Source organism: Hyperolius riggenbachi, chromosome 8 (assembly GCF_040937935.1).
Source record: "Hyperolius riggenbachi isolate aHypRig1 chromosome 8, aHypRig1.pri, whole genome shotgun sequence".
In the NCBI taxonomy this organism is placed as follows: Eukaryota; Metazoa; Chordata; class Amphibia; order Anura; family Hyperoliidae; genus Hyperolius; species Hyperolius riggenbachi.
The window spans coordinates 124114639-124130313 of NC_090653.1; the positions used below are offsets into that span (position 1 = coordinate 124114639).

At 43.2% G+C, this 15675-nt stretch overlaps 1 protein-coding gene across 4 annotated transcripts in view; it reads left to right on the forward strand.

Annotated features, from left to right (window-relative positions):
• The window catches only part of MTMR1 (myotubularin related protein 1), a 111694-nt gene extending 97261 nt beyond the window's left edge, over positions 1 to 14433 (forward strand). For all 4 annotated transcript variants that reach the window (XM_068251023.1, XM_068251025.1, XM_068251024.1 and 1 more), the window contains 2 exons: positions 4221 to 4397; positions 12680 to 14433. In XM_068251023.1, the coding sequence (XP_068107124.1) occupies positions 4221 to 4397; positions 12680 to 12844 (342 nt within the window). In that variant the 3' untranslated portion in view covers positions 12845 to 14433. The remainder of the gene's footprint in view (positions 1 to 4220; positions 4398 to 12679) is intronic.
• Positions 14434 to 15675: the final 1242 nt, after the last annotated feature.

A 15675-nucleotide genomic window follows, 5' to 3' on the forward strand; every position in this document is an offset into this window, starting at 1 on the left:
TCTTGATGACATCAGCGGGAGCGAGGACACGGCAACGCAGGCGGAGTGGTTTTCTGACTTTAAAGTCAGAAATTCCAGAAGTGAACCGGAAGCTGGGCCGGAGCATCGGTGAGTGGCTGCACGGGCACAGGATGTCTGCGGGGGACCATTAGAAGCCCCGGGTAAGTTCAGCTCATTTTCCCCCGACCCCCCTACAGTATCCCTTTAAGGTTCAGGGTTTCACTGTCTTTTTGTTCTGAGCAGCCATCTTTCCAGCTCCCTTGCAGCTCTGTACTTGCTGCTAGAGGTCAGCATCAAATACAGATCTGCATGGGAGTCAGGAAGATGGCTTCCCACAGCAAGAAAATAGTGAAGCCCTGGACCTCTGTCTGCAACTACAGAGCTACAAGATGGGAAGATGGTTGTCAGGAATGAGGAGAGGTAACTACAGATACAAGCACACTTCTAATGTGCAAAGCGTACATTAGAAGGTGGGGGGAGGCTAGGCTGAGACATTGGGTGTTGGGCTTATAAGCGGGTCACACATTAGGTTTTTTGAGGGTAGACTGTTGAGGAGTTGGCCTATATGTATGGTGGCTTATATTTAAGGTAGATGTGAGAGCTGCCATGTATATTTAAAGATGCAGACTTTAATACTTAGCTGAGAACAAGAGTTTGGCTGTTTCAGACTTCAATAGCCACCTGCTTGTTTTAGGTCAATAAACTCGGGCAAAAAGAGGACAGGATTGGAGAACACACTCAGAGCTTACATTTTCGAAACTTAATTGAAAGGCAGGTCTCTATTAATAGTGGGCAATAAGGAAAGTGCTGCAGTTGGCCACTGACTTTAAGCTCACCTAGGCAGGCTCTTTCCCCCATGTGTTATCGCTGCTGTATCCATTGCCTTGTAACTGTCTGTACTGTGTATTCTGTATTGTAAAGCGCCACAGAAGATATTGGCACTATATAAACCCAAAATAATAATAGCCTTGTATCAGGAGCAGTCCACACACACAGATAGACAATGCAAATAATGGACAACTTGAAAAGAACTTGAGTTTAGCTGAAGAATTTGAGTTGCAGGCTTCTACCTTGAAGCAGCATCTAATAAATCCAGGTCAGGTTTGCTGCATCAGTGAGGCTCTTTAGTGTTCTTCAGTGTTGGAAGATTGAGGGCACTTGCTGAGACGATTTGGTCTAAATGAGAATAATCCTGGATTCCTCTTTTGAGCTCACATTTTTCTCCTTTTTAGGATGAGGACAGTATGTGGATCACATTGGTAGGGCCGATTCATACTACAAGAGCTTTTTCTGAGCACTTGTGATTTTAAAAGCTTTTGCTAATTTAATACTGTGTGTGTGTTCTCACTTGAGCAATGGGATTTTATAAAACATTAGCAAGATGTTGTTTTTTTTAAATCACTAGCGCTTAAAAAGTTCTTGTAGTGTGAACCAGCCCTTATGCAGCATGCTTTTGATACTTTGCTTGGTATATCAGGGCCTATGTGTCAGAAGTGTCCTACATAATAAAGGAAATTATATAGAGAGAGAGAGAGGGAGGTGAGAGGGATATGGAGGCTGCCATATGTATTGCCTTTTAAGCAATACCAGTTGCCTGGCAGTTCTCCTGATCCTGTATCTCTAATACTTATAGACCCTGAACAAGTATGCAGCGGATCAGGTGCCCTGACTCAGGTTTTACTGGATTAGAGAGATGCTTGTTCCAGGGTTCTGACTCAGACACTACTTATCCTAGACGATCAATGGGGCCAGGCAACTGGCATTGTTATCAAAGAAAGAAATATGGCAGCCTCCATATCCCTCTCACCTCAGGTTTCCTTTAAAGCCCTTTTTTCAGGAATGTGTATTTAACTAACTAGTTCCTTTCCTCCCAACTTTTAGACCATTTTTTGTGCTCTACTAGTCCTGCATTTCAACCTTTCTCTCTGATGCAATAATTGATTGGAGTGCTTGCCTTTAGTTATTTTAAAGGGAAGGTCCAAGCAAAAAGAAAAAATGAGATTCACTTACCTGGGGCTTCTACCAGCCCCACGCAGCCATCCTGTGCCCTCGTAGTCACTCACTGCTGCTCCAGTCCCCCGCTGGCAGCTTTCTGACCTCGGAGGTCAGGGCCAAATTGCGTACATTTTTACACATTTCCGCTAGTGCAGGAACATTAACACATACATTTTTACGCGTTAGTGGTGAAACGCGTAAATTTTTGTTCCTGCACTAGCTGGAATGCGTAAAAATGTATGCAATGTGGCCCTGACCTCCGAGGTCAGAAAGCTGCCAGCGGGGAACTGGAGCAGCAGTGAGTGACTACGAGGGCACAGGATGGCTGCATGGGGCTGGTAGAAGCCCCAGGTAAGTGAAACTCATTTTTTTTTTGCTTGAACCTTCCCTTTAAAGGCCAATGTTGAATAAGACAAATTTTGATAGCATTCAGATCAAATGAATGGAACAGGTGTGTAGAAGCAATGTGAAGGATAAAATGACGCTTTCATGAGTCCTATCTGCTTAGAGCTGCAGAACCCTTTCTATATTCAGATGGTAGATAGGTCAATCAGGATTGCTCAAAGTAGGAAAAATATTAAAGTGTACCAGAGGTGGCGCAGGGGAGGCAGATGGGACAGAGAGGCATGTTCCCCAGTCCATGATATGCCTCTGTGCCCCATGCTGTCACTCCCTGAAATTGCCTTCATGCAGCTTGTCGGCAGTATTGAAGGGAACGGTGATCTCTTGCAGGAGAGGCCCTCCTGCAAAATGCCCTCTTGGGGCTTTCCTAACACCCCTTCCTCACTCTCATTGAGCAGCTCCATACCCCCCCCCCCCCCCCCCCCCCCCCGGTCTGTGCTAAGACACACAGAGCTACAGTGTTGTGACCCCAGGGGTCGCTGAAACAGAAACTACAGGATATCTGACTACAGGAGTGGCAATAATTGAGGCTACCTGAACCAGCTAGCCCCCCGGATCATGTAGCATGGTTTTTTGTTTTTTTGCAAAAATAACCACCTCTGGTTCTACAGGCTACATTTCTCAGCATTGCAGTAAAAAACATGATGAAGGTAGTGGCCAAAGCCAGTGACAGACGCAGAGACAAGGATGGAGCATGGACATGGCTGCACAGGTCACCACCCACATCATCCATATTCAGTACTCTGCACAGGGGATAGGTGGTATTTAGTCACTCACTATACGTGTACTGTCTGCTGGAGACTTGCACTTTACAGGAAGTGTCATTTCACACCTCGGTTTATAAACAGGAAAATGGCCCATGCAGGAGTCTTGTACTGTGCTATATGTATGGATAGCTGTGCAGTTGCAGGTAAGCAGAGCGCTACAATAGATTTCTAAGTTTAGGAATGCAGTGCCAAAAGTAATGCTTAACCACTTAAGGACCAGCCCAATTTCTAATGATCGGTGCTGCGTGGGCTCTACAGCCCGCAGCACCGATCAGGATTACACCAGGGCGATCAGACTTCCCCCCCCCCCCTTTTTTCCCCACTATAGGGATGTCCTGCTGGGGGGGTCTGATCGCCGCCGGCCATTAGTGAGTTGCGGGGGGGGGCTCCTCAAAGCCCCCCTCCGCAGCGTTTTCCGCCCTCTCCCCGCTTACCTCCCTCCCCTCCTTTCCTCAGGTGGCGCAGGACGGATATCCGTCCTGCGCATTGTAGGATAGGCTTCAGCCTATCATATGCCGGCGATCCCCGATCTACGTCACGGCGCTGCTGCGCAGCAGCGCCGTATGATGTAAACAGCGGGGATTTCTTCCCTGCGTGTTTACATTACGTGTGCGAGCCGCGATCGGCGGCTCGCACACTGTTCACGGAGGCACCCTCCGTGAACTGGCATGGAAAGGCCGCTGGTACGAGCGGCCGTTTCCATGCTATACCACTAACGACCAGGCGCCGCCCATGGGCGTTAGCTGGTCGTTAATTGGTTAAAATGTATACCTAATATGTGCTTCCAGAATGTATGAATTTTAATTTCTTGTGTAGATGGGTTTAACCACTTCTAGCACAAAACAGCAGAGCTGGCTTATACCTTGTTTACCACAAAGGGAAAAAAGTGGGGTTTATTTTTTGGGGGGGGGGGGGGGGGGGGGTTGGCTGTCCTACCAGTTTCAGAAGCCAAGAATCACAGGATTTATGGTTTCAAGCATTTGTGACCACTCAGTCTCATTATCACTCCCTTAAAACTTTGATTTGAATAAGAATGTATTTTTCTGTGTCTTCTAGGAGGTGCAAACAAAAACGATATGTTTGTGGTCCTATATTAACAGCCATGTGGATGAATTTACCAATCCTTTTTATGTGAATTATGAGCACCATGTGCTGTATCCAGTTGCCAGCCTAAGCCACTTGGAACTCTGGGTAAACTATTACATCAGATGGAACCCTCGGACCAGACCGCAGGTATGTGAGATTTTATTCTGTCTCCTGATTTTTTTTCTGCTGATTGCAATACAGTTAACCCTTGAGATAAATGTATATGGGGTTCACAGAATAGGAAAGTCCGGTCCATCGGGTAAAGCATGGCATCTCCTGGGTTCATTTTCCTTGTTTTAATTCCTCATCCCTTGCACTGACTAGATAGAAATGTAAGCATAGCAGTACTGTAGGTGTAAATGTGTAGCTTACTGTTTTAATACTGCTAAACACAGCTTTATTACATATAAAGACAAAACTATTCTCTAAAGAAACTTATCACAACTATAAAACAGTTGTGCCATGTACTAATTAAAGTAGGAATGGCTCCCCTGGATGGGGGAGGAGCAATCAGGTCATTGGTCTGTGGATGAGGTGCTGTTTTGGGATCCGTTTTTTGTATGTCAGCAAGTTAGGGAGACAGGAGAGAGCGCACTCAATGTCAAGGAAGTGAGACTGAACTGGCCGGTCGTGGCATAAACTCAGCTTAAGTGTTGGCTGGATAACCCTTAAGGGGCATGTGGCAAGTCTCCTTCCTCTGGACAGTCCCCTCCTCATGGTCAGCTATAGCTTGCTGTTTTGTAAAACTTCATGCTACTCAAGTGTTACCTGCACACTGCGGGCACTCAGCATGCAGATGTTGCATGTGGCCGCTTATGGGTGGTAATTTGTTTGCGGGGGAATGTGGAGCATGGCACGAAAATTAATGTAATCACTTTCATTAAATTGCAAAGCGCTTCGGGAGGGATCACCTTCCCTTCCTTAGGCTAAGAGTCTAACGTAAAGTGGAATTCAATGGTAAATAAAGATATGAGGATCCCGACACCCGATACTAAGGACACTTTATTGAATCACGGTGAGATACAACAACAGGTTTAAAAGGCCGCCTGTGTCGACAGCTGTTTCATGTGTGAACCACGCCGCCTCAGGACACCCAGGTGGAATTCCACCTTGTCTAAGAGACATCTAGCATGTACATGGCTTTAATTACTGGAGCAGTTCAGTAGTTCAGAGATCAAAGCATTATCAATAGAAAAGAATTGGCTTCCTCTGCCTAGGGGTAAATAGAAATTGAAGTAATGCATGTGTCTCCATTTCCTTGAGAACATGGGGTGTGGTGTGGCCCCAAAACTGCGGTTAGGTTTTTTTTTTATGATGGGCTGGACTTTGCGACTAAATAACCACTGACTGCTTCTAAAGGTGTACTGGCCAACATGTGCACGCTAACAGGCAACACTTGACCACATGATATCTAATTCTCCGTCTTACAAATAAAACGTAGCTTTTACTAATATAATTTGAAACCGCATATAATGCAGCATCACACTTACTACACATATCAGAGCATTGACAAAGTTGGAGAGAAAATCAATAAGATGTATACACACCATAATCCATGGGCCTAATTCACAAAAGGCCGGTAAATTTGCCGCAAGCAGGCAGATTACCACTATGAACGCCAGGGTATTGGCGGCCGTTACACTTTTAGCGCCATGTGCATTATTTGGGGTACACGTGTGGCACTAATGGTGTAACGGAGTTGCTCGCCTGCTGTAGTACCTGTAAAATTGCTGTGCACCGCCTGCATGCAATATATCTACCGGTCTTTTGTGCAGCACGCCCCGTATCACTATACGCTCATACTTGAAGGGACCCTGAGTGGTTATACAAAAAAATTAACTTACCTGGGGCTTCCTCCAGCACACCTTAGCCTTTGAGGTACCTCGGCGTTCTCTCGGCCCCTTCTGCGGTCCCGCCACGCACACATTGCATCATCATGCCAGTTGCCGTAAGAGTCCTATGCTTGCGCAGTTTAGCCTTTAGAGAACCACGCATGTGCAGGACTCTTACAGGGACCAGTGTGATGACACAATGGGTGCGCGGCGGGGGCTCGCACATGTGACTTTACCCAAAGTCACCGCATTACTGGAGCCACATTCCACTGGGGAAGGGGCCTTGGGGATTGCATAGAATTGCATGGTAACGTATAGTGCATTGTGTGCAAGGAGTCATAAAGAACAGGATAAATGCTGGGATAAAAGCCTATACACATAACCCACTCACATCCAACACGTTTCACCCTAATATAGGAGCTTTGTCAGGGATGAGGATGGTCTGTGAGATGCAAATAATTCCAAGTTGATACAGGATTATAATACAAATGTATGCAGCTTGAAAATAGACCAGTTGAATTCCGTTTTGGTAGGATTTGATTGGTCCATTTTCAAGTTGCATATATTTTCTATGTAGAATTTACATAATCCTGCAACAACCTGGAATTATTTGCATCTCATTAACCATCCCTGGACAGTAATATAAAAAAACTAAAACTTTTAAAACAAAATGCTAAAAACAAAATACATTCTCTTTATTGAAAAAACAAAACCTTTTTTTAATTTTAAAAAGTTATTAGACATAAAGCAATCCTGAAGCGGAAAAAAAACTTATAATGGATTGTATGTGAAGTATGGATAAGGAATGGAACATTAGTAGAAAAGAAAAGTCTCATTGTTTTCCAGTACAGGAAGAGTTAAAAAAAAAAAAAAAAAAAAAACCTACATTATCTATCCAAAAGAGCTTCTCTGAGCCATTGGACCCAATGGGTTGACTATAGTCCTAACCACTTAAACAGCCAAGAAAAGAGTGTGAAACCACTTCAGATAAGGTTTTACTGCAGGAAAGTTCAAGCGGTCATTATTGCTGCTTTGTTTTATAGATTAAAACACAGAGTGTGGTTTTAAAACTGCAACTGTGACAGAATGATGCAATCTTATTTTAAAAAAAGCTTTATAAGGGCCCTTTTCCACTAGCAATCGCTAGCTTTCATGCTGAACCGCAAAGTGCAGGAAAGTTCCGGCGATTGCGTTCACGATTTTGCTATGCTGTAGTGCATAACAAAATCGCAGCAAATATCGCTCCGCAGCGCGATCGCGTTTGAGGCAAAAACGAATCGCGGTAGTGGAAATAACCTACCGCGATTCCTATGTTGTTTAGCAAACCCTAGCGATTGTAAAATCGCTAGCGGTTTGTGATTTTGCGATTCAGCTAGCGCTAGTGGAAAAGGGCCCTAACTGATACGCTATGATGATGATCTTTTTTTAAAAATTTTTTTTTACTTATGTTCTATTCCTTATCCTTATTACACGTACAATACACTATATCACACTTGTTTCCCCGCTCCAGGTTTGCAGTTATAAATAAATTAATAAAACAAAAGGTAAAATTTCAGTGGATAATTTTTTTTCACCAGCCTTCATAAATTTGCCCCAGGCTGTACACTTGTGTGTCTTATTTTTGTTAGTAAAGCAATCCATTTTTACTAGAATCCCTTGGAAGACTGCAGACAATTTTTCCCTTTCTGAATTTGAAAGTACAGTTCTAAATTTATAATGCATCTGTCAATCCAGCTGCCATAGCACTGCGGAGAGACTCTGTGAGAGCTGTAACATTAGGACTAGACTACAGAATGGGGCTTTCTGCAGCTCATTCCCATTGTTTAGATTAAAGTTATTAGGAACTACCTGTGTCTCACAAAGACCTGATGCAGAGAGTCTGGCGATCTCCACAGGGAAATGCTAATTGTTCCATTGAAAAACATTGGAGCGCTTTTTTTTAAATGTCTAAATAGCACCTTTCATTTCATGTGCATTTAATTGACAGGGTTTTTTTTTTAAAAAACCCAGTCAGATAGTGTTTTGTATTATGTAGAGAAACAAAAAAGGGAAAAAAATTGCTGAACCGCAGGAAAAAAGGAATCGTTCTGAGTCTTGAAGGAAATGTGTTTTAGCAGATAAATGAGAATAAATGATGGCATGATGTGGCTGAAATCACACAGCGGCATTAAAAACACACTGCTTTTCCTATCAAGTCTCCCTGTTGCAAGTGGAGATAAAAAAAATAGAAAGGAAACCGACTCATTCAGCAAGAACAAATAGATTCATCACTTAACAGTTTTCAAGGTAATGTGCGTCCTTGAGTGAATAATGCTCAGTGCATAATACAGCCAGACACACTTTGTAAGGAAGAGTGGCCTTTGTGCTGAAGACCTTGTAAAACATCTCTCCTGCCCCCATTCTGCACATACAGCTCAGGAATCCGTGCAAACGTGCCTCAGATATACAGCACCTATTGTAAAAAAAAAGTGGGGTAAAGATATTTCCAGCTACGCCTCTCACAGACCTCCCAGTCATCTGCATCTTCTCACTTATTAAAGCATAACTGAAGTGATTGGGATATGGTGGTTGCCATATTTATTGCCTTTTAAGCAATACTAGTTGCCAGGCAGTCCTGCTGATCCTCTGCCTCTAATACTTTGAGATAAACCCTGAGCAAGCATGCAGCAGATTGGGTGTTTCTGACGTTATTGTCATTGCTTGTTTCTGGTGTTATTTAGACACTTCTGCAGCCACATAGATCAGCAGGGCTGCCAGGCAACTGGTATTGTTTACAAGGAAATAAATATGGCAGCCTATATCTTATTCTTGCTTCAGTTTCCCTTTAAGGTGCCCATATATCTAGCAATGATGGGCAGATTCAACCAAGAGACAAATCTCTCTCTGATTGAATCTGCTTAGAGACAGATCTGTCGGCTGCCCATACACCGCAGGCTGATTCCTGATCAATTTCTGCATGAAATCTCTCGGGAATCGACCCAGCCCACCGCCTTGCCATTGCCCCCTAGTGTCTAAATGTTCCCTCTGTGAGTCCATTTATACATTACTTGTCCTATGTTGCCCAGTGCATGGTCCCCATCCATCTTCCGACTTTCTCTTCCATTTGCACCTCACATGCCACTGGCATATAGCTCCTGTGTGACGTTACATGTGTCATGTGCTAAACACTGACGCATGTAACGTCACACGGGCGCTATACACCAGCAATGTTTGAGGCGCAAATGGAAGAGGAATAATCAAAGGCAGATGTGCACTGAGCGACATAGGACAGGTAATGTACACATGCACACACTGGGGGGAGTACAGTGCTGGGGAGTTTCGTTGCATTGTTAGCTCATCACGATATCTCTCACCATTACCACCACACACCCAACCAACCACGACGGACCGACATCTTGCAGCATGTCCAGTCGATACATGCGCCCAATTTTGGCCCGAAATTGGTGGCATTATCAATTAGGCATGCTCTTGGCGGCACTGATTCTAATTGTCAAATCTGATGGTCAGTTGGCTGCCAAGTTGAGAGATGTATGACCACCTTACGGCCTCGTTTACATGGATGCTTTCCAGGCCTTTAAACTTCCCTTAAACAGTCCTGTGTGAAATCCTCATTCGTGGCCATGTGCCAGTACACAGGAGGCATTTTAGGCCTAGCATTTGATGGTATCGAAGTAAACACTGCATGCAGTACCTGGTCACCATTTACCAAGAAAAAAATTGTGTGAAAATACACCCAGTCACATAAAGCTGCACAAATGTCCTTTTGTCCACAACAGACTTGAAAATGCCTGGATAAACGCATTCAAACGCTGTCGCAAGTCTGCAAAACCTGCAAATGCGCCACAGTATATGAAATAAAGCACAGGCAAAACAGCCCCTTATGGAACAGAGTGTCCATTTTACTGTGGGGGTGAAATAAATGATAAATATGGTACTCACAACCCTGGGTTGTGGAATGACCACCACAGTAAACAGTGGGTCCAACCACTCTCTGGAGTACGTGGATCTTCTTTCATTCGGTCGCTCTCCAAGAAAAAAAGAATATAGTAAAGACCAGGAGGATCTTTTGGGTAAAAGAGGGCCAGCAACTTGCCTAACTAAAATCAGCCCCCATGGGGGTCATGGCAGGACTAAGATGGGAGGACGGACAATGTTGCGGTATTATTGTTTGCAGCTATATTTGTTGATCTGTTTTACTATGAAACAAAAATCAATAAAATTATTGAGCACTTACCTCACCAGCTACACAAAATATCATAATAATAAACACTGGACTAGTTCAGTGTTTGTTTCCCCCAATAAAGTAATTTTCCTGTTTCTTCTGGTATTTTGTGTCACTAGTAAGGTAAGTGCTCCTTCCCTCACCTTTACCGGTGCGGTGTATTTCTCAGCCCCTGGAGGGTCTTTCTAGCCCAAATTTTCGGAGGGAGTGTAGCTAGCACTTGGCTAGCTACATCACCCCTCCGATTGCCGCTGGCCCGCTTTGATCCTCCCGATCGCCGCACTTTTTGCTGACCCCCCCCCCCCCCGGAGCCCGCGTCCGGCGCAACCTCTCCATAGCCTCCAGGGGTTGCTATGGCGGCGATCGGAACTGTGCCTCCAGGGGTTGCTATGGCGGCGATCGGAACTGTGCATGACGTCAATGACGTCAGACGTTATGTCCGATTATCGCCATAGCAACGCCTGAAGCTATGGTGGAAGTCTCGGCCATCGCGGGACCGCGGCCAGGTAAATATCACCGGCGGCGAGCGGAGGGGGGGAAACCGTGCTGGGGGACTTGGGGGGAGAGTGCTAGCTACACTAAAAAATTGGCTTTTTTTTTTTTTTTTTTTTAAAGCCACCAACGGCTGCATGAAATAGAACGCCAGGGTGGTTTTTGTTCTCAATTGTATTATTATTTTGGGGCTCTTCCTTTATCTTAACGCTCACACTTTATGAGCTTTAAGTATTTTTGGAAACTCTGTATGAACTGGCACTGATGGGTCAGCAATACGAAGCCAGAGACTAAGCACCAGCCAACTGCTTTTGTTGTATAGTGTTATATTTTGCATTGTTCATCCATGTGATAGAATTATACAGTTTCTAAACACACAATGTAAGGGCAGAACTATGAGGCAAAATATTCACAGGGTATGACATCTAACCAACCCAATCATTTAACACGTCATATTAACCTAAAGACGAACCCTACCATTCCAGCGCAGGAGACTTGGGAGCACAGGGAGTAACTTCGGCACCGTCAGAAGACGGCGCTGAAGTTACTTATAAAACACTATAATTCGGCCTCCAGCAATTGCTGGAAGCCGAATTATTTCATTCTCCACCATCCATGGCGGCTTGGAGGGGGAATAGTATTTAACATCGATGGGAACTTGTTCAGGAGCAGCCAAATACCAGCTGTATCCTGCGCCCAAGTCTCCTGCGCTGATTCCTCTCGTGCGCATCTAAAGATGCATTATCGATACAATTTGCCGAACAATCGTTTATGAATGCTTAATTGTATAAATGATCGAAAATGGTGGTTTTGTACCACTAATAAACAAAAATCTCCTAACCAATCTGATGATTTTATGTTGTCTGTTAGTGGTCCCAAACAACCATTTCCAATTATTCATAGGAATAATTGCTCATAAACTATCGTTCAGAAAATTGTATTGTTAGTAACCACTTCAAAAGATCAGCTATCTTCCTATTTAATTTTTTTTTTTAATTAATGTTTGTCGTGCCAAAATCTTACATGGGAGAATACAATACAGACAGTAATGGGAAACAAAACGCATACATAGTTCATTCACAATATGACCATCCAGTATCACAAGTACAAAATCTATACACCCCGAATGTGTGGTATGAAAACAACTCCATTCCATTACATCAATTATTTGCCTTTGTCCTTTGATAATGTGATTACACCTGATTAAAAACTGATTGCACTTAATTGATAGTTTCCCAAATTATGCTTCAATTTCCTATAGATTTAATCTTGTTGAATTGAATATGGCATAAAGATTGTATCTTATATCGTGTTCAGCATAATTGGATTATACATTTGGGCAGTTTTCTAGTAGCATGGGAGGGCAGTGACAGCAGGGGAAGATTTATGAACTGGAGCAAGAGAGGAACAGTTATTTAGTGCAGTCAATCAAAATCCTTTATTTAAAGCTATATACACACCTTAGATTTTCTTAGCACAAAACAATTCTTCATGATTACGTTGAGTGTCCTCAAACAATCGCCAGCTCAACTTCAGTAATCGGTAAAGGCAGAAAAACCTTGGCCAGCATTGCTGTTTCTGCAGTTTCTCCTCCTCTCCTCACAGAATGGACTGCTCTGCCAAGCTAAGAAACGGTGTGTATAGTTGCAAAATAAATTGTCATATAGCATAATAAGGAATAATAGATTCAAGCAAAAAAAAATCTGAAATGTTTACAATTGCAAACTACTTGTCATGGGCAACCGAATCATTTCTTCTCCAGTTTTCTGCACCTTTCTTCATACATTTGCCCCCAGAGTGTCTTATTTAGGGCCACAAAAAGGCAGGAGGCAGCTCTGTGTCCAGTGCAGTAACACGTGTGCTTTGTTTGTGCTCCTTTCTAGATGCCCATTCATCAGAACCTGAAGGACCTCCTGGCTATACGGGCAGAGCTTCAAAAAAGGGTGGAGGAACTCCAGCGAGAAGCCACAACCAGATCAGTGTCTTCCTCTTCAGATCGGGGGTCGTCTCCTTCACATTCCGCCACACCGGTACACACAGCTGTCTGATGAGCAGCATGAACCACGTGGCAACGTGTGGAGATGCATCTTGGCAAGCCGCCACCTATGCTCTGCATGAGGAGATTCCACACATTTCAGGCACATAGGACACAATGCAATCTTTCAGGATTCTCCTTCCTTGTGGAGACCAGGCCATCTTCTGCAACACTGATAAAATCTCTTTCCAGATTGCAGGCTGAGAATCATTCCGAGGTCTCGCTCTTCAGATATAGGATATGTAAATGTAATACTATGATTGTTCAGTATTGTTTACAAGCAGCAGACCTCAGCTACTTAATCAAAGTAACGTTTATCTGATAAATGGTAACAATTCTTAGGTCAGCTGTCCATGTCTGCAACTCCTATAAAGCTTGGCCACATACATGCATATTTCCAGAATATCTTTAAAAGGCTTATTCCACAGAATTGACCAGATTGTCAAGATATAGATCCTCTGTTCTCCAGTCAATTCCATCTACAGATTGATTTAAGAAAAAAAACAAGAATTGACCATTTTCAACCAATCCTCCTCATTTCTTGCTGGTTCTGATTGTTGCTACCGATGGAATGTGAGGTGGCTGACAAGCATAAGCCCTTGCTATAATTGCTAGTCACTATTCATTATATGCTGGATGCATTTGGGTGATTTCTCACTGGCGATATGTTACAGCTGTTAGACAAGCCCATGTCTGACACTGGCCTTATATATTCTACAGCAGTGGCACTAATCCATAACTTTTCAGAAGTTCCACCAATCCGGGGTGCCAGCAATCAGCGTAGCTAATACCATTTCACTTGTGCTTTTAAGAAGGGATAACTGCTTGTTCACAATGACCATTCAACCCACCAACCATTCCAATGGAAGTCTTCAAAAATGTGGTAGTATCAACAGCTGCATAGACAAGAATATCGCTATGCAGTCATTGGGTATTTGTGTGAAGGGTCTGCTATTTCTCCCCTCCCCCCCCCCCCCCCCCCTCGAGGCATTTTAAAGCCTTTATTACCACTTGTCATCTTCTTTGCACAATCCGAAGCGTGCAAACGTGCCAGCAGTCCATGGTGGCTAATCTGATTCTGTTGGAGGGTAATATGGTTCTCTGTGAGCTAGCACTAAATTTTAAAACATACCAGTGCTTCTGCCTATTCAGTAACGTTACTGAAATCCTGTTTGTGTTGTCAGCAGTACACTCCAATCCCAACACTGCTACAGCGGAATCTCCTATCTGGTCCAGTGTACGCTCTGAGATTTGTTTCCTGTGTTTTATATTCCCCGCTGTTACCTATGAGCGCTCTACTGCAGCAGTGCAATGGTCTAGTGCAGTGAAGTGGACTTGTGTATAATATAAGGCTTCTTATACATCATCTCTGTGAAAGTGTCTTTCCTGGAAGAGATGGTAAATGTCTGAACTGTTACATGAACTGACAATATGAATAGTTATCTATTTAAAAGAAAAAGTGTAGTGCACAAAAAGCCATGTAAAGCTTATCGAACAATGAATGAAAGTATGAGTAGTGTAACCCTGCCTAAGTTATCTTCTTGCACCTGTCTATGTATTTGTATAGTGTTTTTACTCCAGAAACAAGGTTTTTTATCCTGACAGTTGTGTTGGCTCAGTTATTTAATGCTGCATAACCCATATTACTTGCATTCGGTCACAGTAAGGTTAAGATTCTCTAGGCTTGGAGAATATAAAGATGGCCATACACATAGATTTCCACTCAATGTTCCAAAACTAGAGTCTTTTCTGAAATGAATCGATTAAAAAGAAATGTATTCCTTCCATACAATGCACATCAATTTCCAGTAGATTCTAGCAGGGAATCGAAATTGAAAATCGGTTTAACTGCAGAGCTGCACTGTTTGATGCAGTAAAAAGATATAGGCCATCGATCGGACAATGCTTTTGCCCCACACCAAATTGTTTTAAATCTACTATCTTATCCCATCAATATTTTCTATCGATTTTTTTAGATAAAATTGATCAAACTGACATTTTGGGGGTTAAAGTGAACCAGAGACAAAGCAGACTCATGTATTTTACCAAATAGATCAGTGGGAACATTAGAGAAAACACCTACCATGCTTTCTGTTTCATTCTGCACTGCACAGCTTGTTTCTAATCAGCCCTGATAAAATCCCCGACTGAACATTCAGTCTGGCTTTGCTATAATGACTCAACTACAATGATTCCTGAGCAGATCCAGCAGGGGGCAGGCTTGGACTTGAAAAGACATGAGAGAACACAGACTGAGCTATAAATATTCCTGAGCAAAGCCAGACTGAATGCTCAGTCGGGGATTTTATCAGGGCTGATTAGAAGCAAGCTGTGCAGTGCAGAATGAAACAGAAAGCAAGGTAGGTGTTTTCTCTATTGTTCCCACTGATATATATGGTAAAATACATGAGGGTGCTTCGTCTCTGGTTCTCTTTAAATTCCCAGCAAAAGAATCAAATCTGCAAGGAATCGAATAGAAAATTGATGTGTATTGGCACCTTTAGTCACCTGGCAAATTGAGCTCGTGGTTCTTACAACAATATTTGTCTGCCATTGAGTGGCCAGTGTTTTTTTTTTTTTTTTTTTTTTTTTACTAAATCTAAGTTTTTGTGCATTCATTTATGAAAGGTTATCACTGCCAATGTGTGCAGTCATCTGTAATCACACAGCCACTCTTTTTACCTTTCAGTACCCCTCTCTGTGATTGGATATGACTCAGGCAAGGGGCGTAACATCTTGACACCTAATAACAGACAAGTTTTTTTTAAAAAGAAAATGCCAGGCCAGGTTAGCCTTATTACATACAATCCCCACTGTTCTTCAAGCAATGCACACAGTTTTCCT